At 45.8% G+C, this 21,729-nt stretch overlaps 1 protein-coding gene across 2 annotated transcripts in view; it reads left to right on the top strand.

Moving 5' to 3' along the window:
- Nucleotides 1-11,980: 11,980 nt before the first annotated feature.
- The window catches only part of BEST2 (bestrophin 2), a 52,592-nt gene continuing 42,843 nt past the window's right edge, over nucleotides 11,981-21,729 (top strand). The window contains exons 1-2 of one of the 2 annotated variants that reach the window (XM_085654467.1): nucleotides 11,981-12,116; nucleotides 21,541-21,717. In XM_085654467.1, coding sequence (XP_085510593.1) covers nucleotides 21,566-21,717 — 152 coding nt within the window. In that variant the 5' untranslated portion in view covers nucleotides 11,981-12,116; nucleotides 21,541-21,565. Of the gene's footprint in view, nucleotides 12,117-12,789; nucleotides 12,857-21,540; nucleotides 21,718-21,729 lie in introns of those variants that run through there. The other variant, XM_085654468.1, reaches the window with a different exon arrangement.

The following is a 21,729-nucleotide window of genomic DNA, read 5'->3' on the forward strand; positions in this document are numbered from 1 at the left end:
TCAGGTATTGTAGAACCAATGTACACTTTATCTTGCTGCCCAGGCCAGTAAAATTCCACGTTATAACTTTTGATGCCATTGCTTACCAATTTTCCTGTTAGCGCTGGGCGGCCTAGCCCCTCCCTCAGTTGATTAGCTCTCCCTTCCGACCCTGCATTGGTGCCCTTTGTGACCATAGCTAACCTGGATGCGTAATTGGTGGGTTGCTTCCCTTCGTGTTCATGTTTACCTGTTGTACTTGTGTCTGAGTTTACATATAGTACAACAACCTTAATAACAACCCCCTCTCAATTTGAGCCCTGGAATTCCCCCATTCCCCCTCCCTCCACCCTGCTGCCCTGCTTGACAGGCCTAAAACTACCCGCCACCCCAACTTGCAGAGAGCCTGTCACCCCATATTAACTTGCTTCGTGCCGGGGTAGGCTGGAACACCCTGTTGGCTTTGTCCTTTGTTTTCCAGCCCCCCCATGTTCATGCGTTACTAGCTTGTCCCCGCACGGAGTTTGTCTGGTTCTCCCTCACTGCACCGCCGTGACTCTTAACCCACCTGGCGATTTCCCCCACCTTTTACCACCCCTTCCATATCAACCATGCATAACTGAAATTGGTGTCCAGTTTGTCCTTTCAGCCCTTGATTAATGTATCTTGAGACCGATCAGACCCAGCACTATATTCTACGTCACCCTCATCTGGGCCAAAAGCTCGGCGCCGGTCTCCAATTCTGGGTGGCTTCTGCTTTACCACTCTCCACCCCTCCAAAAATTCCCACGCCTCTGCTGGAGTGGCGAAGAGCCAAGATTTCCCTTCTGCCACCACTCTCAATCTAACTGGGTTCAGTATCATGTACTGTATGTCCTTTTTCCGTAGTTCCCGCTTTACTGTTTCAAAACTGCGTCGCAGCTTCTGTACTTGCAATGTAAAGTCTGGAAATATCTTATTGTTGCATTGTCACATATCAGCTCTCCATGCGACCTTGCCGCTTGTCAGATTGCGTCCCTGTCCCTGTAGTTGAGAATCCTTGCAATAATTGTCCGTGGCGGTGCACCTGGTCTCGGTTTTGGAATTGGGGCTCTGTGCGCCCGTTCAATTGTGAAGTAGTTTGACAGTCTTACTGGGTGTAAATGATTTAGGATGCGGTCCTCTAAAAAGAGATCCACGCTGGGCCCCTCCATTCCTTTGGGGACACTTGACGGCACCTCCACTATCTTCGTCTGCTGCCTTCTAGCGTTTCACCTACCCTATTGGGTCGTTTCGCAGGCCCGCTGCCGCAATCTCTCCGCTCGCTGCGTCACTCTCTCCGCTCGCTGCGTCACTCTGCGTGCCCTCTGCAGCTCACCACTCGATGGGCGCGGCCCACCTGGATTAGCTCGTTACACAGTGTTGGCCTCACTCCCCCAGGCCCTCGGGGCTTCTCACACTGTCAGCGACCGTCCGCGTGTCTCTGCTGAAGTCACTTTCGAATCGGGGGGTGGGGGGGATGGGGGTCTCACCTAGGTGCTCTGAGTCTCCCACCCCGTACAGGCCGGATTATTGTTCAGATTTTGGGACTATCGTTTCAGCGAGCTCGGAGCATCACATAAATGCGGCCATTGCAGGCAGCTCCAAGCCACGCCCCTCAGGGTTTGTTTTTTCGAGATCTCAAATGAAAGATTTAAATATTTGGATGTTTCAATAGAGATCGTTAATATATATTCTCCATGTCTCATGTGGTAAGAAATAGTTGAGGGCTAGCCATTGAACACCATTGCCTTAGCCGAATACTGGCCAGAATAACTTTACATTATTTGATTTGACTGCTGCATGCAAAAGTGTCCAGGCTGTTTCTTGACAGCTTCTCTAGATTTTATTATTTTGCCTCCTGATGCACTTTTGTCCTCATTAATCTGCAGATGTTGGCTTGAGGATCGTGGATGTTTTAAATATTTTCTCAAATATCTCCAATATTTCTTTTTTGTTAAACTGATCAATCGATCTCGGCCATTAGGTTGGCTAGCTACTCTGATTTTAGTGAAAATAAAGTTGAAGATCGTATTCAGAAGTATCTCCTAGTCATTGCACCGATAAGTTGATGCCTTATGATATTAATCCATATTTTTAAATTGTGATGTGAAAAAGTCTTCTTTGCTTAGCAGCAATAGTTTAGCGTGAATATCCTTACACCATTTTTTTTCCCTTGATTTAGCAAGGTTAAAGAACCTTTAATGTGGTGATTGTCATGCAACAAGGAGTTGTGGCACGTGTATAGCATCATTGTTGACCGTCATGATCGCTCTCCCTCCTTGAAATAGTTTGATTGTTAAAAGTTGGTGTGGTGGAGGAGAGTGTGCAGAATGTGGCTTGTGCTGGTTGGTCTGCTGGAAATCTTCCATTCACTGTGCAGAATTCTAAGTCAAAAAAGGACTTACACAAGTGATTTTTGGTTATTTCTTAGTTGTTTACGGTCAGGTTTGGTTAATCGTCTGATGATAAATCTTTCAAGAGAGGGAACAGTAGATGTCATTGAGGTCTTCTGTAAGGATAGCTGGGTACATTGCTCCAATATAAATTCAAGTTCACCAAACACATGAGCACATTGTGAAGTTTTGCTGAATTTGTATTAGCATCGGTCGTAAAATAGCTGCTTACTGGCAATAATTCGTTTCAACTTGTTTGGCCGAACTGTATTATTAGCATATAGTGTGAGTCTATATTAATAATTGTTTTTAAACCTAGGATAATATGTATCAAGGTTGCTAGACCAACCACTATTCGGTTGGCCCTTAGTACTTTTTGGGCCAACATTTTGTACGGGTGAAAATTAGCTTTATAAAGAGTGTTCAGCTTCCAAGTTTCCTTGCGACAGACCACATGATATTTAGTGAAGAAAGGTAATAAGTTATTTCCACTAAGGTTTAAGTGATGACCAATACCAGCCATTTTCAAAAAGCAGACGTTCAATTTGTTATCTTGCAAGTTGACCTTTTTACTCACCCAGTTAGGTATGAAGCGGTGCCGTCAGGTCATGGAGATAGTGTTGATGAGATGATGCTGTGATGGTGACCAGGTGCTGGGGGTGTTGAGTTATTTGTAAGGTTAATATATAAAGGCCCCTGAGATTACCTGTGCCTTTAAAATGCTTTACAAGCCGGGGGGAATGAGCTTGTACCTATTCCAGGTTCAGACCTTTGTGTCGTAAAGAAGAAAGATCTTGCCATTTTCAACGCCATAAATCCCAATATACATTTCATTTTCTCATGTGTTGCCAACCTCAAAAGTGGACCTTTGCTACTGACTTACTCCCAGAGATGGAACATACATAACAACGTAAATTGTGTCCTGACTTCAGATTGTGGAGGTTACCAATTTGGCACCATTTACCATTGGAGTGTAAAGTATGACAATCCAGATCTGTTTCAAAGAGATGGTTTCCATCTGACTGATGTTGGTAATGCTGTCTTTTTATGTAATCTGCAGTGTTTTTAGACATACCTTTTAACCACCACCACTAACATCTTGTCAGAATGCACTAGCCCGATTTCCAGATCCAACAGCAGTTATGAACTGTTCCGCGTTTCTCTGCACAAATAGCCAACAAATCACAAGAGAATGTAAATTGTAAATGTAAATTGATACTTGTATAGCCCACTACTCACCCGCAAGGGTCTCAAGGTGCTTGTACGAATACCGCTGTGGAACCCATCCTGGCTTTCCCTGTGAGGCGTCCACTCCTGGGCACCCCCAAGGTGGAGGCCAGGCATCCTTAGCGTTGTGGGGGCCGTTGTGGAGATTAAGCAAGCTATTGCCCAGAGTTGCAGAGTGGGACTCCATGATTGGAATAGGCACCGAGGCGAGAATTATCAGGTCCGTGGAATTTTGAGCCCAAGACCCACCGAGGCGGGGAATTGAACCCTGGTCCCGGGCCAGACCTCTGCATCAGGGTCTGCCGCTATAACCATTGAGCCACACTTCTCCACATTGAGCCACACTTCTCCACTCCTTCAGAATATGATTGTTAGCAGAAAATATACTTGTGTTTCCATTAAATCTCACTCCCATCTCAGGAAAATGCACTATCCTTTGTTTCTTGAGTACAACATCTCTGGTTACAATGAGATTGTTTCTTAAACTGTAATGCAAACAAACATTTGTTATGGTTATATAGTTTTTATTCACACCAATGAATCACATGCAGCACTATTTTATGTGCAAAGATATCCATCATGAAATTATCAACAGTCTTTAAATGTGTTGCGGAACCTTTCAATTCTTCACAAAGTTTTAGAATCCAAAAGAGCAAGAGATATACAACTAATATTCACTGTTTGTACACAGAGTTTATACTCCTTCAAGTTCATCTCTGTAACAGTACTTTAAGTTAATTCAAAGTTAAATTTCAGCATCCAACTACGTATCACAAAGAAAAACAAAATCCATAGTTTGCACAATGTCTGGCAACAAGACATTGTTGCAGCAATAAAGTATTTTGATTGCCTTGCAAGGATGCTCTGGACTATGCAGAATCCTATACTCAATATTTGCAAGATGGCCACTGACATTTCCAAACATTGTGAGAGTTCCGTGACCTCATGGGAAATGTAATTTCTGATTTTGCATTCAGACTATGGATATGCCTATGCATAATGCATCCCCCTGAGATGCAAAACCAAATGCCAAAAGGCATCAATGTTCCAAGTGAATCTGTTGTCTTTCCTTCCCAAGAATTGTTCAGCACTCTGGAGTTCAGAATATTGTGCTCGGCAGACAAGACAGCGTGGGAAGGTGAGTTTTATACCTTTTATGTATTTGTAAATTTCATTTTTTTTTTTTAAGCGTGTATTGTCCACGAACATCAACACAGTGCATGCAAGCATTAAACACACAAAAAATAAATAACATTAATAATGGTCTGATCTACTTTTAAATTATGTGGTGATCCAGGATAGGATCTTAAAAAAGGGAGTGATAAAGAAAAGTTCAGAGTATATGACAACACAGAACAGTGTGAACAGTTAAAGAAAATGTAACATTACTACTGTTTATGGACAATCAACTTGATATTCATGAATGACCAATGTTTATGAATCAGCCACAGTGTTCACAATAGCAGCAGCAGCTGCTGCCAATCCAACTTGGGGGAGCAGCGGGGGTGTCATATGACCGTTAGGGTCATTGTCGACATTGCTAAGTTAGCATGACCACTGCTGCCATGATGCTGCTTTTGCGCACATTACTACATGTCTTTATTTTGCAAGACTCTGTGCCTTTCACATAAGAACCGTATGCTTTCTGCGTTCTCTGTCTGTTCCTGGAGTTTAGTCTGAACACGATGTGCAAGGTCGATAAACAATGCCCCTTGTTATTCTGTTCTGGTCAGTCCTTAGCACCTAGAAAAAACATGCTAACACAGCTGCTACTGCTGAAAACTCTTGCTTTGATAATATAGGGATGCATGTTGTTCTGAAACACACTTGGAGAGGGACCTTTCCAGGGAGAAGAGCTATGCTGTTCCTATGATGTAGAAATACCATCTAGGCACTAAGGTATGAGGTCTGCTGACAATGCCACGAGATCTTCCTTTATATAATAAAACTTCTTCTTACCAAGGGGAGGATGGTAAGGCCTTATAATCCTTTATCCACTGTCTGTACACGATGACATCCCCCTTTATAATCTATGGAATTGCAACAATGCTAACTGTTTTAGGTTTATGCGTTTTACTGCTGGTAGTGGCTCGTATACTGCATTATAGAGTCCTATTGTTAAAATAAACATTTTGAACTATAACAGTGACTCTGTCAATTCTTATTGTGGACAGGTACGAGTAAGTGAGCGAAAGGGTATGTCTTGCTACAGCGATTCCTGAGAGAGTCGGGAGTGTTGTGTTCTGGGTTGTCTAATCATTTGTAGCTTTGTGAAAATGTAGGAGAACAAATGAGACACTATAGCTAGTTGGTTTGGGGATTTTAAGTACTGAGGCGGTAGGAAGGATCAGCCCCTACACACCGAGGTCCTGTTTTCCTGCACATAGTTCTGTGTATGTGCAGAATCCCTGCAACAGGGGTGGTAATAAAAAATGTAAAAAAACACTCACCTTTCGCTGGCGTCCAGTGTTCTGCTCCCTCGTCCTGCTGCGCCTCCCTGCTCCTGGCACTACAATCCCCAGGAGCACAGGCTCCCAGACCCCAGCCAATCCCAGTGCTTCTCCCAGCATGAGAGAAGGGCTGGGATTTGGTAGAGTGGGCCAGTTTAACGCTCCATGGGGACTGGGAGCCTGGGCCTTGAGCACTGATGATATCTCCCAGGAACAGCCTGGAGATATCAAATATCAAAGTGCGCAAGTAGACGGCCAGCCAAACCTACATATGCACTTTCAGTGCCTACTAGTACCACCCCCCCCCCCCCCCGGTGTGGAGACATGACCCCGCCCTGCCTCCGACTCGTGGGCTAAAAGTGAAAAATAAAATAGTTTTATTTTCATTTTGTTTTTTCTACTGTGTGCTGGCATTTTGCCAGAGGGGCGACGCTCCTCCGCCATAGATCAGGAGCCGCCTCTGCAAAATAGTGAGACCCAGAGTGATACTAAGTCTTGTGCATATTTTGTACTGCTTTGTAGTAGGCATAGCTGCCTTTGATGATTTTACTACTAATGTCTGAAGCACATCCACCCAAATCCAGAACTTGAACAGTCTGCTTCCTGTCCAGCACATTCACTGTTTGATTCGCTGAACGGCTTCGGTTTGGTCATTCCGCTTTGTGTATGATCTGAAGTTAGCAGCAGACATATTTTGTGAAGAATGTTCTAATTCAGGCAAGTTCAAAGATGTGTTCATCACTAGTCAGCCAGTGCCGGTAACAGCGGTGGGGCCGCGTTGGAAGGATTTCGAGGGACAATTCCAAGGGGGAATTAAATAAATAATTAATTTTACCTCAGCATCGTCCCTCAAAATGCCCCCTAACGTGACCCCACCACCCCACTGCTGTTACCTGCACAGACCGCGGCTGTCACTAGTTGTATTTGGACTGTACCAATGAGAAAGTTTATCACATTTAAGGAAACCATCAGATTGTTGACTAATCACCTTTTCTGAGAGCTTACGATCTGCGCAATCAAAAGCTAACAAACAATCACAAACCGCCACATAAAAAACAGTGGTTGGCCCGAGTGAGTAACTACCACTGCTTGCTGCAGTGTTACACCCTTCTATTTGCCTGTCCTGTGAAACTTCATAAGAATTAGCCATTGTGCTACGTTATACTAAAATCTAAATGAAAGTTAGCTTCCTAACTTTCACAAGAAGTTGTAACTGCTGCCTTGCTGACCAGCCTAGAAAGAGGAACAGAATATGTTTGAAAATAAAAAATTATTATGAAATTAGTAAGGTAAAAAGTGATTGGGTGCCAACATGTCCTGTTGTCGTAGGGCGCTATGTATTAGAAACTGTAACATTAGTCAGAAGGTGGAGAGCAAAATATTTTTTAAAGTCCATGACAAAAAAGTTCCCTTTTTACTTTAAAGAAAGTGGGGTTTTTTCACTTAGGTTGCAATAAAACATTGCTTCACTTTAATACTTTGCTCTTTACATATTACATTTCTCACCAAAATATTTTAAGCATTTTAATGAAAATCTTATTCAAAAGAAAGAAAACGTTTGATATCTGCTTCTAGAAAAATGCAGCATGTTTTGCTTTAGTTTTCCATTTCTAATCAAGAAACTGAAAGATGATTTTAACTCTCTAGTTGCTGAATTTTTTTTAAATGTGTCATGCCCATTGCATATTAGACTATTTATATGGATGAGAATCTACCTATGTGGACAATTTATAGTGATGTTAATGTAGCATCATATTAGCTAATATAATCAAAAATATGAACTTTCCTTATAGAAATCATTGCCGGCTTCTCCTTTTGGGGGAGTAGGTTATTTTCTGGGAGGGGGGGTCAGGTTTCTTTCTTTTGTTTCTGTGTTGTTAGCTCTGAGATGCCTCTTGAGGGGGTTGTTGCGCTTTACAAATGCAAAGTTCATTCATTCATTCACTCTCCTATTCTGAAGGGCTTAATGCCTCTCTGAGTCTGTTCTCAAGAACCATTGTTTAAATGATTGTCACAGCACTGAGCAGATATGAGTACACGGTGGGGGCTTTGTAATGATGTCCGCTTGTCGCGCGCTGTTAGGGAGCCTGCGGTTCAAGTGGCTACCGGTTTTGGAAGGGAGGACGATGACAGATCTGAAGTTCATGTGATGGCAGACTGAGGTGCTGGACCTGAGGCACTCCTAGAAATGTTTACATTTATCACTGTCAGCAAATTTGACATTTATTTATTTGCATAAGTTAATTAAAACCATTGCATTAAAATAACATTATAAAAAAAACAACAATAATGAATCTTTACTAAACCCTAATTTGAATCTTCGAGTACATTAAAAAAAGAACCAATTGCTGTAGAGTCACAAAAAGAAATGAGTTGTATGGCGCGTTGCAGTGGGCCCTGCAACCGCGTTCATGGATGGGAAAGCAATTTTAGGATCCGTGCTTAGAGTACACATTCCACATAGGTTCATGCCCAGTGAACATGTCAGCAAAGGTTCAAGGTCGATTGGCGGATTCCTTTGCTGCAATGTGTGTGGTGATGATACAACAACAAAGAGGGGGACTTCACACCACATCTTCGAATGTCCACACGTACACAAAGAGATCATACTGTAGACAAAGTTGTTTCATCCATAACTCAAACAATAAGGCAAGCGATATAGTATCTCATTGGTAAGATCATGTATGTCCTTTGTGAAATCATGTTACATCAAGGGGGAGGTGACGAGCACTGCGTCTGGTGTGCGCGTTAGTGGTTGCAGGGCCAGGGTGTGAGAGCGAACCATAATCGGTGAACTTTAAGGGTGTTTTACTTTTTTTTTTATTCATAACTGAATATTGCGTTTTAAGTGAAAATACACCAATATAAATATGTGTGTGTCTATATATATATATATTCCAAATCCTAGTCCTGCACACCATTCCTTTGTGGAAAACAGACGATGCGGACCCAAATTCGTGGTGCTGATAATTTATTTTTGTTTAGTGCCCCGCACCAACCGCCATTGCATATATATAGACACACACACCTTTTTTTCTTCTTTCACTAAAAAACAAAGGTTAAAGGGACATTATAGTTAGGTGAAAATGTCAATTAAAACATAACATTTCAAACTAACAAACCACTGAAATTGACCAGTACTAGTGATCTCAGGCAACTATAACTCCTGCCCTGAAGTAAGTAGAACTCGCGCCCTTGCCATGTGCTGTGCTGTTACCAAAGATGTAATTTCCGATCCCAGTCGGGCTGGTATCAATGCAGTTATTGAACATGTCAGGAGTGATGCAAGATGTGAGGGTACATCCTGTGCATGGGGTGGGGGTTCGCGTTTTAGTACGACAGTGTTCCTCAATTTATCCCAGTCTGAAGGACTCAGATGCTCAGCCCTGAGTTTGTTTACCTAAGTATGTGAAAGTTGGAGAACCGGTTCTTAGTTGAACCAACAACCCAATGTATACTTCCTAGTGCCAGGGTCTTTGGGGCATCTCCACCGAAGCAAGTAATCTGGGCACGCAAGGTCTGGGGTCTTTTGGGGTGGGGGCTGGCGCTTGGCTCACCTGTAGCCCAGCGCTTGGCTCACCTGTAGCCCAGTGTCCAGCCGAGAAGCTCTGATCTATCTCTGATCTGGTGATGAGGGCTGGCAGTAGAGACTGTACCTTAAACAAGGATAATTAAAGGTGGGGGGACTCTTAGTGGGGGCTAGTGGATTACGGACAGGCTCAATTGGGAAAGACTGAACGTGAAAGGAACAGAGGTGACCGAGAACAACCCGTAAATTGTCCCATGTGGGTTGTGAGTAGTTCATCCACTCCAGAGAAGCATGCCCGGTGCCACTGCACCTGCTGCACCAATGGTAGCTACGCCCCTAAGAGAGTACCTGCCAGTCCAGAGACCTCACCCTGACCCAGGTCACGTGTGGGGAGCTCACCCAGCTTCGCCTTTCAACTCACTACCGTCTGGTACTTGTGTTGTTGCAGCTGTAAGCGCAGAAGTGGACGCACCAGGACGGAAAGGTAAGAACTGGCCGGGGTGAGATATTTGCAGCTGACGTTGCACGCCCTGACATCCGGCGCTGTCACACCCTGTTAGCCCCCCGTCCATCCCAGAATGTGGTGAGGAGCCGCTGAGACTCCCAGGTCTTGCAGACATTCATAGGCATTGGGGTGGCTCGGGCGCCCAAACGGTGGGCAGCCCTGCGCGCAGGAGCTGAGGCCTCCAGGGCGTAGCTAGCACTGGCGCAGCAGGTGCAGTGGCACCACGGCTCAGAGGGGCCCACCAAACCTTGAAAGGTGCAGTTTCACTACACCAACATCAGTCAAATGGGTCATTTTCCTTGCTTTGCAGCAGGGCCCGTGGCTTCCTTGCTACATACCGGCAGGCCTCTGTTGCGCCCCTGCTGAGATCCCTACACTGGCCCCAGGAATGGATGAGGAACCCCCGTGGCCTCTGTGCGGGGCTTGAGGGAGAGGCTCTTTCCCCACCTCACCATTCGCTCCTGCCGCCACCACTGCCTCTCCTCCTTGCCGCCGGCATCTCTGTGGTCCTGTCACGCCATGGAGTATTCACTGGAGCATTTCAGTGAGATTTCGACCCCCCTCCCCGGAGAACCGTCTCTTTCACGGTCATTTCAACTTAATAAACAGAGACAGGTCCTGCGGAAAGGGAGACCTGACCGCGAATCCCCCCCCCCCCCCCCCCCCCCGTTCTCACTGGACCCTATTTCAGACACAGGTGTGGCCGCTGCCCCTAATGAGCTTCACATGTTGATAATTAACTCGTTAGTCAACATGTCAGTGCCCCCCCCCCCCCCGTAAAGCACAGAGACTTGGCAGGGGGACATTTGAGGTCAGTGAGTCTCCGAATCCTTTCTTAGAGGCTGGCTCACCACAGCATTGCATTTCAGCACATGGCCAAAGCTACACCGCTTTCAGGCACGAGGAAGCGCCTGCCCTGTGGGACAAAGCCTGACAGAGATCGAGCTCCCAAGAGTCACAGGTCCACACGAGAATCTTATCCAGTCCAGGATTTAATTTGCCCTCTGCGACTCGTGGCCTCCCTCCCCCCTTATCCCATTAAAAAAAATCAGTCCAATAATGCAAATTATTAACTTTAGACTCCAGCTACTCGAATTGGAATTATGTGATTTTTTTTGGGCTGCTGTTTTCCGCATTATTATCGATTTGCCGTTTTTACCACGTAATCCATCATCTTGTGAATAAACTGCAGATTTTAACAAAACACAAATTTGGTCTATAAAAAACGGGGACACATGGGTAGCCTCGCGGTGGAAGTCCTTTTGCAAAAGTTGACTGTTCCGTCTTATGCCGTTCATTGCTGTGTTTGGGTGTTCAACTGGCACTAATGAGGTGAAACATTTGCCCAGACAGTGTCAACGTGTAAAATTAACCCCATAAGGAGGTAACAATAGAACGAAACGTGCAGCCTCGCGCATCATAATTTGAATGTTTTTACCACATAATTTAGTCAACCATGCCGCATAATTTGGTCCTCCCCCGCTGCATGATTCCTAGCGGCCCTGGCTATTCCTCTATGGACAGCAGCAATGTGACAGCTCTGGGGAGATGGGCAGTGCCTCAAAAAGAGACAGCCACTGTTAAAGTGGGTCACAGTCAGCTGAGGGAGGGCGCTTCTTTGAGGCGAAGCACCCGCAAGAGAAGAGGACGAGGCCAAACTAAAGACAAACTTAAAGAGGGACACAGTCTGGAAATGAGGGCAGTGGCTGCTAGAAATATGGACCCTGCTACAGAGGGACAGTGTATATGCTGCGACAAACGGACGCGATAGTCTGTTAACGAGGGGCAGTGAGGATGTGTCGACCCAGGGTTGGACATCCTCAACCCCCAGTACAAACAACCCGCCAGCAGGGCTCGAGGTCTCATTAGCCCAAAACAAAGAGCTTGTTCCGGTGGGAGGGGCAGGTGCAGCTTTCAAAAGTGCGCAGGCACATTGAGGAGCAGTAAACCCAGGAGGAGAGAAGCAAAGTCTGTACCTGAGAGCACGAGGGAAGCACAGTCTGAACCCGAGGGTAAGAGGGTAGCAACGACCTGAAGGGGGTGGGGGCTTAACCTGTACCCGAGGGCTAAGAGGAATGCCAGGCTGCACCTCAGAGTAAGAGGTACAACAGAGGCTACTTGAGGGCACGAGGGGAGCCATGGGGGAGGGGTGCAGCCTTACCCGAGGGGACGAGAGAGAAGAGTAAGTCTGTCCGTGCCGGGGGAGGAGGCACAAGAGGAGAGCAAACCCTTCATCTCAGAGTAAGAGGTGCACGGAGGCTACCTGAGGGTGCACATCCTTAGCGAGTGCTCAGATTTACTCCTTCTATGGGTGCCGGTAACTACGTGACCTGTTAATGTATTTTTTTTCTCTGTGCATGCTGGAATAAATAGGACTGCAAGTCCCAGGATGCAAAGCAACCCTCTGGGCTGGATAAGCTGCGCGCGGAACCGGGACTGTCTTGAGCGGTCTGCACGTGCCTGAGGGGAGCACATACAGTACCAAAGGCTGGGAGAGGGGCATATATTGGAATTTGTAAGGCGGAGCGCGGGTTGTACCTGATTGACTAGAGTTGGTGTCCCGGGGAGCACACACTGTGCCCCAGGGAGTGAGGCGCGGAAGGCGTGGCCAGGGGAAGGTGAGAGGCGCGATTGAGGAGGGGGCGAGGTGAATGAAAATGAGGGAGAGGAGGTGGCGTAAGAACGAGAGGAGTGAGGTGCACCGAGGGGACAGAAAAAAACCAGAAGGGCCGGTGTGCTGTGACTAACGGAGGTATGCGCAGAGCGATAAAGGGTAGGGGGCAGTAGGAAAGGGGGAGGGAAAGATTAGTTTGAGTCGAGAATTCAAATAAGCCCCGATAGGTGGGGGGGAGCAAACATTGACTTAAGAGGAGGGGGTTGAATGGAAATTCGTGGCTTAAGGAGAAGCACCTGGAGACAGGCCTACAGCAGAGAATGATGCAGTTTCCCAGCCCATAAGGAAGTTGCTGATTTTGTCTTTGAGGGTTTTCTTTGCATTCGGGTACTTGTTATAAATCGATAAAGATGACACCAAGTCCCAGAATGCATTGCAAAACACTTGGACTGGTTCATCTGCACCGACATTAAAATGTGAGACCTGTGTTGGGGGCAACTTAAAAAGGGCATTTGACGGGGAGAGTAGCGCCTAGAAGACCACTGTAAGGCTAAAGAGTGTATACGTCTGAGGCGGCAGCGATGGAGGGAAGGGATTCGTCAAAGCGGAAGGGGCGAAGATCTTTAAAGCCAGGAGTCGGAGTTTCAACCTCCTGAATTCACATACACCCCCCTGCCCGCCCAAAAATACATCCCGCCACCTCCTTCCTCCCCACCTGGAGAGCCTTTGAGGGGATGGCCCTGGCCTGAGGGTTGATGGTCAGCCGCTGAGGGTTCGTGGTGCGTTCATAGGTTACTGGGCACATCTTCGGGGGTCCTAGAGGATTCCTGGACGGAGGGTTCGGAGGTCTTCAGGTGAGTCTTTGGGGTACCTCGGGCGGGGTGTCCCTAAGTGGGGATCATAGGATGGGAGGCGTATCTCGTGTGGGGTCTCTAAATGGGAGTTCAGAGTGTTTGTGGGAGGGGGCAGGCTACGTTCGTCCTTGAGTGGGTTCGGTGAGGAGGGAATTACGGCGAGTCCGTGTCAATGGGCAGAGCTGGCCCTGTACCCCGGCGCACTCGGACATTTGCTTGAGGCGGCTTGAGTAAAGGCATATCCGAGCTCTTTCATCCCAAACTACTTTCATCGCAGCCTGTACGACCCACTCCGCTCGTTTCTTAGGCAATAAACATGCGCAGGTGTGGAATAAGTTCTTAGTTTACTTGGTGCTTAATTTGAGCCGGTGCTCGACACCGGCACTTCATTGTCATCATCGGCACTTATGACTGTCGGCTACACGGTGACTCTGTTTGACTAATTTAGAGATGAGCAGCGCAACCGTTGCCTATTAATTGAATCTACATTAAAATGACTAATACCTGCATGCAAGTCGTTCTTATTGCTTTGGGGCCTGCAGTGGCCTGATTTGTGAGTGATGGTTAGTAGTTGAGTTGGTACCGTCACTGGCAGCGCTGTCAGGGGCAATGAAAGGTACAAGCTGCAGTGGCCTTCTGACACCGCCTCCCCCCCCCCCCCCAATACAATTTAAGCACTATTTTCTATATAAATACATATGTTCAATAACTTGTGTTTTGTGCGTACAAACAGACAAGAGGTGGACAACCCTTTGGGCATTTTTGTTTGTGGCACAAAGAGTACTCCATGGCCAGCCATGTCAGTGGGCAAAACTCCTTCAGAGTAACATTTAAGGGGGGCTGAGGGCTAAGAAGACCGCATATTTCGTGGGTCCGAACTATAGGTGCTCCAGGGGGTTACGTTGGTTGACAAAACTGTGTGTGTGGGGTGTCTCTCAAAGGGGCGTGGCCATATAATTAAGGGTGTGGCATAAAACCCTTGGAGAGGAGTTGGCTTAACGGTTAGGGGGCTCGAACTCGGAGAACTGGGTTCGAGACTCGGTAACGACGCTAAAACATCCTGTGATTCTGGGCAAATCACTTAATCTCCCCGTGCCTAACGAGAAAAAAAAAATGAAATGGGTGTGTGTCCTCATGTAACGTAACTGGTGATATGTAAAGCGCTCTGATACCCGATTGGATTCGGGTCAAGTTCGCGCTATATAAAACTCTGCTAAAAAGAAAACGTGATCTGTTGGTGCCTTCTGCAAGAGTGAGATTTAATGCAAGGACAGTCGGTTGAGGTTGTCTGAGAGAAGGCAGGAGTGAGATACTCCAATGAAAGTGTCCTGGGAAGCTTTGGCCATACTAAGCCCAGCAGAGTTTGAGAGTAAACAAAATGTCTCCTTGGGAGTACCATGGATGGAAGCGAGGCCAGCTCCTGGTGGAGGGACCGACTAATGAACGGGGGGGAGGAGGAAGAACCCACGAGCTGGAGCTTCCGGTCCTAGGTGAGCTCGAAAGGCCCTGGGGGAAGATTCCCTGGGGTCATCTAGGGTCACAGCGGATCCTCAACAGGTGAAAAGTAAGTGATTGTAGAGTAGACCTGGATACCAAGAGCCACACTAGTGTGAAGGCAATAAATGGGCAAGCCATCACTGGTGATCTGCCAACCCAAGTGCGCGAGATTAGGACATTTTATGGGATGCTTAGCAAGTGCCTACAGGATAGCACTTGCTCACATTGTCCCACAGATATTTACCCCCACAAGCCTCGTGGCTCAGTCGGATGTTTAGGTGCATCTGAAGCAGTGCGTTAAATCGACAGGTACTGTCCGGGACTGAATATCTTCACTATTTGGTAATGGAGAAAACTAGCACATCTTTGCAATGCTGCAATATGCTTAAATGGAGTGTACCCGCACTTCTCAGGAGAAAACACTTACTCTCAATAGTAGGTACCTGCACTTCTGTTCAGGGCACACGTCCTAAAAAAGGGAAGCAGAGGGACTAGATTAGGCAGTATGCAAGTGAAATCATGACGAGAGCCATCACAGCGCATGATGTCACGACGCGTGACTTTGCACATGACATAACAGGAAGTGACCTCACTGAATGTGACCTCACAAGAAGTAACTGAGGCATCAGTAACACACGACCTACGGATTTGTTTAACCTGGCAAGGGAACCTATGTATTGAACTTCTTTCTCCCTGGTATCCCTTAGCTAGGTTTATCATTCACTCACTCACCCTTATTTCAGAACCCTATATCTCACACCCTCACTCATCATACAGCAGTACCAATAAAAGATCTTCGCTAAAGCGACCCATTGGGGGACCCGTAGGACATTACAATGCCGGCCCGACGAGGAGCAACGCCCAATGATGAAGCATGAGATCCCTCGGGATGTGAGGGCATGAAGAGACCAGACTTGGTCTTGCCTCTAGTCTGTGGGGTTAGACCTAGCTTTCTCTTGCTCCCACTCCTTTTCTCTTTTTCTTTGATGTGGATGACTGTTGTGCCCACACTTTGAACAGTTACCCTTTGTTGGAATTGAGATTAACGCAGGGAGCATGGGTACTAGACCACAACTAGCTCCTAGTTCCCCCCCCCTCCCCCTTCTTGTTACACATCACAAGAAGTGGCATCAGATATTAAGTCCTCATACATGTTCATCGCGTATTACTTGAGTACATTTAAGCACATTATGAGATTTAACAAATTAGATTTGGCATCGAAGTTGTGCCAAAAAGGTGTTGCAACCCAGACGCAAAATCTGGGCCTCAACTAATATATTCATTTTTTTTTTTAAAACCCTGTCGCAAAGAAATTGACGTTTAGGAGAAGCCTGGCAGAAGACCTGTCCTGTCTAATTGTTTGCAAAGTCTACATTTTAAAATATTTTATGGGTTCAGGCATCTGCTGTGAAGTTGCCCAGTCAATCTCAGGGAATAGTAATAATGGTGAGAACGCTGGAGGTTAATGCACTTGCTGGAGAGATCTGTGTTTTGTGAAGTCCCAGATTTGAATCCAAGTACTGTCGAAAGTTAATGTATTTCCTGCAAAGCACAAACTGCAGCACACAGATGACAGATTTTTATTTTACGCAGATAGTAAAATGGGTTACTGCTTTGAAAACATACCGTTTTGTTACCTGCAGTACATGTATTGTAAAACGTGTAATATAGCACAGTGAGCTATGAAGGACATGTGACTCATACACCTTGTAACCATATCTCATGTAACTCATCTTGTATATTGATTTACACATGCTCACGATTTATTATCAATGTATGTTTGTTACGTAAAGAGCTCTGACACCCTGCATTGGGTTGCGTAGCGCTATAAAAGGAATAAAATAGTGGTATTGAAATTGTTAATTGTGTAAATACTGGGACAGACCAACACACCTGACATTATGGTGCATGCACTTGTATACAGGGACTGAACCAAGGCAAAAGCATGCCTCTCTTGTACCTGTGAAGAGATAACAAGCGGTGTGCCTTTGCTTCCCGTCGGTGGCATTTACATTTAAGTGTGCGGTTCCAGGCCTTCTCCAGTCAGGATATTCAAAGAAAAGGAGGCCCGATGGCCCTTAAATTCTGCCCAGCAGGAGGTGAATAAAAAGCTCCCTCGCTGCCTGCACGTTCCTGCTGGGAATCGAAAGCAGACAACTGAGGCGCTGCTAAACGTGTCCCGTTTGCTGGAAATTACACTGGGACAAGTTCTTGGCATGGGGACGGTGTTCCCCCCCCCCCCCCCCCCCCCCCCCCCCTTCTGTGAAATAGTGGGTGGACCCACAATTTTTGCCTTGCTCCTGTTTCCATTTAAAGCATTAGTCTGCAGGGTTGTAGGAGGGACTGACCTCACGACTTTGTTGCTGCCTCAACAGAGAAAGTAAAAACACTCAAAAGTGTTTGCTACCAGTGAAGGAGGCATCTTTGCTGTGTTTACGTGCATGAACTAGCAGGGTTTGTGATGGTGAGGGACTAAGTGATTTTTATGTGTTTTACCTGAACTATTGTGTTTGTAATCGGGGTCAGTCTGGCCATAGCGGGCGGTTCTGGCTCCCACTTTGGGCGGGAGAATGTGCAGTAAATCCAATATAGGAAGAAGGGTGTGCACACCTATGCCAACCCCACACCTCAGGTTGGGGAGTCGAGGTGAAGCGCACATCTGTCTCCTCCATCTTGAAGATGAGGGGACTCTGCCAATTAGGAAGAGGCTCATGCCCCCTCCCTCTGGAGGGTGGCATAACAGGGAGTCTATCCACTCCAAGGAAGGGACCTATTGGTCCTGACATGCACATCCCTTTAAACGCCCCTAAATCTAGTATTTAGGGGTGACCCTGAACCATGCCTCCTTCAGATTCGAGGAAGAAAGAAGCACTGAAGAGCTGTGCTGACCCAGAAAGGAGAAGAGGACAGCAACTGCCTTGGCCCCAATCCTACTGGCATGTCCCGTCTACAACCTGCCTGCAGCAAGAACCCCAGCGAGTCCAGCAGCCAGCAACCCCCAGAGCTCGGAGGACCTGCCCTGCGACCTTTCCACAGACTGTTTCCTGTGAGCACCAGATTTGCTCAACCAAAGACTCTCCTCCAGAATCCAGATTCTGTGGACTTCACGATTCTGCACCCAACACCCACAGCCTGAGTTTGAGTGGCCCAACACCTCAAGGAGGTCTCTCATGCAATCCTGACCTGGGATTCGGTGATTCCCCCCACCTCCCTCAAGGCTCCCTACGATGCCTACAACCTTCAACTTGAAGGGTCCCCCAGACAGCGACCGGAGCTGGTAAGAAAACCAGAAGACACCCCTGCACCACATGGCCATGGGTGACCTAACCAACGGATTCCAGACATTCCCCAAGATCCCAAATTTCCTCTCCAGCCAGTGGTCACCTTCAGGAAGTGTCCCTGCCTGATCCTGCAGCATCTTTCTGAAACCAAAGGTCTCCATTGGAAAGCACAGGGTCCTCCGACGTCCGTTCTGCACCTGGCCCGCCCGAGTGCAGCTGGTGGTGCAACTTGAGTGCCCATCTAGACCGTGGGGAACCTTGGTTCAAACCCCCAAATCTCACCCTCATGAGTTGCCTTCAAAACCGATTAACTGTTTTTCTTCCATAGGAACTCCAGTTATAAGATTTTGGGCCTAAAAACGTTCTACGTGTGGAACTCTTAATGTATGGAGGAAAGTGAACTCAATTTCAAAGTATAAAAAGTCTTACTTCATTTGTATGTAGAGCCCTTGTAAGTAATCTGAAAGTAATTACTGTATGAGAGCAACTGCATTTAATAGTGAAACAAACCTATAACTACTGTTATCTTGAACAGTCTTTCATTTTAAAGTATATTTCACCCATCTGTGCCAAGTCCTGCTGGGTTCTAAAATATAAGTATACCCTTTTTTTATACTTGCCTCGTTGTTCTGGGTTCTGTCTCGTAGTGTGTGTCTCAGTCCTTGATGGAGTGAATACAATGAATGCATAACACACCCTCTGGATAAGCCCAACTATTCGCCTACACTACCACAAAGAGCTATTCGTATTTACCTAATAAGCCTCTGCTATACCCCTGAGGACTCCCTGGACTCTGTGCACACTATACCTTACTTTGGTATAGTAGATACAGAGCCAGCTTTCTACACTGGGCAAATATTTTAATTTACGGAGCTGCCATTTTCTTCATTATCACATATGAGAGCACCGTTAAATATGTGAGTTCAGAATGTCTGCTGAGCAAAAAATGTTTGATTTAATAGACTGAACTTTTGCTCCATATATAATACTAATGTAGACATGGATAGGATACACATGAACTCCGATTTGCCTCTTAGTTCATTATCAGTATTGCCATCACCTACGTAGATGGCACACAAATACTCAAACTGGGAAGCCACAAAGACATTGAAAACTCAGATTTTCAGTTGCCTCAGAGCGGTGTGTATGGAGCCATCTTAAATTGAATGCTTCCAAAACGATGAACACTTTCGTGTGGCGATTGGAACAATTATGACCCACTCGCCACCTGGCCTGACAATCTGGGTTCACCGCCTAAAGTATCCAAGGAAGTAAGAAACCTCTGAATTATCATGAACTCCAAGCTATCAATGAATGTCCAAGGGGACAAACTAGCAAGATGCAGAGTTTTTATAGTAAAGAAGCTTCAACGCATCTTCCCCCCCCCCTCCCCCCCCCCCCCCCACCTGGGATTGCTACACAAGGTCCAGGCTACATCTTTTTCTGTCAAAATTTGATTATGCCAATAGCCTCTACCACAGATAATTTAACTACTATGAAAAGACTACAACAGATTCAGAACTCTGCTGCCAGACTACTCTTGCATATAAAGCCACAAGCCCAGATTTCCCCTGCCTTGAAGGCCCTACATTGGTTACCAGTTGCCAGAAGATCCACATTCAAGCTGCTTTGTATCACCCAAAAAGTGATACATGGAACAGACCTCAATCACCAAATACATTCAACAAAGGAATCGCTGGTCTAGATTGGTACCTCGCCTCAAAATCCCAACTTACAAGAAAAAAACCATAGGTGGCACATCCTTCTCTGTTCAAGCAGCCAAACTTTGGAACTCCTTGTCCCAAAACATAAGATCCACAGATAACCAACTTATCTTCAGAAGACTACTCAAGAGTTGGCTCTTCCCCCCCCCCCCCCCCCCACACATACCCACCGTACTCCAACATAAATATGCAGCTGATACCTCTGTTTATAAGCATTTGGACTATAGCTGTGTACCTACATATGTGTGTTGCTTTGTATAAACGTGTGTTACAATTTTGTTTATAAATATATAGATATTTGTTGGTTCTGCTTAACAAATGTACATATTACTTATGGTTATATTATTCTAGGTTTATCATGTATATAGTTGACTGCATAAATAAGCAAATATTTTATCATAACTATCTATAATTGCTTCACTATTGAACTACAAAAAAAATAGAAAAACAAATTAGCTTAAAGTACAGCAACACTTGAAGGTCTGAGTTTATTAAATACAACTCGGATACATGTATACCTTCCATTCACTTGTACATCTTTATATTTATTACTTTACTTCTAATTCAGCATACCCAATGCGGTACCCTATACCTCTCCCTATATATCCTCTACTTCCACTCTGACTCATCCCAACCCCATTCTACTACTCTGGACTCTTCCCTCACCTACCCCTCTTTGCATCATCTCATACCTGTTTTAGTATTCAGATCTCCCAAACAAGCCTTTCTAAACCCTTCCCTTTTACTCATCCCAAACCTCCTCCTGCTACGAGCTTAAAAAAAAAAACACTTTCTAGACCTTTCCCTCTTCTATCCCTTCACTATCCTTTTCAATCCAACTAACGTGTAAAACGCTCAAATTAATTACATATTTCCCTAAACTATTCCCCACTAATCCAGTTTGGGTTCCGGCGTAGCATGCTACCCGTTGAAAAGTGCTTTGACGCCTCATCAGGGGTGGCAAGCGCTAGATAAATACAAACCCTTTCATCTTCTATCCCTTCACTATCCTTTTTCAATCCAAATAACAAATTCACATGTCCACCACTCAAATTAATTTCATTTCTCCCTATACTAATTCACCACTAATCCTTTTGGGGTTCCAGAGTAGCGTGCTACTCATCGAAAAAACGCTTTGACGCCTCATCGGGTTAGTAAGCGCTATATAAATGCAATTACATGGGCAGTTTGCACATATAGTCTGCAAGAGGTTTTTTTTGGCAACACCAGGGAACCTGTGGCTGCACGTTAGTGTTACATAAGACAAAGCTTTTTAATTTTTGTTTATTTTTAGACCATTTTATACTATTTGGGAAAATTATATCCGACTGTGTATGTATTTCAATGCAGAGACAAATCTGTGAAGTGGTCTGATGGATTTTTTTCTTTTAAAAAAAAAATTATGACTAACATAAATGTTTGCTGCACGTACGCACCTGATATAATGTTGCATGTCTTAATTTCAGTTTATGCCAACAGTCGGTGGGCGTCATGACTGTCTCCTACTCTGCACGCGTCTCCAACGCCCGCTTTGGCGGGTTCTACAAGCTGCTCTTGTTGTGGCGAGGTAGCATTTACAAACTACTGTACAAGGAGTTCCTGGTATTCTTCGCTGTGTACCTGATGCTCAGCCTCATGTACAGGTAGGACATATG

The sequence above is a fragment of the Triturus cristatus genome, chromosome 4_1, assembly GCF_964204655.1.
Source record: "Triturus cristatus chromosome 4_1, aTriCri1.1, whole genome shotgun sequence".
NCBI lineage: Eukaryota > Metazoa > Chordata > Amphibia > Caudata > Salamandridae > Triturus > Triturus cristatus.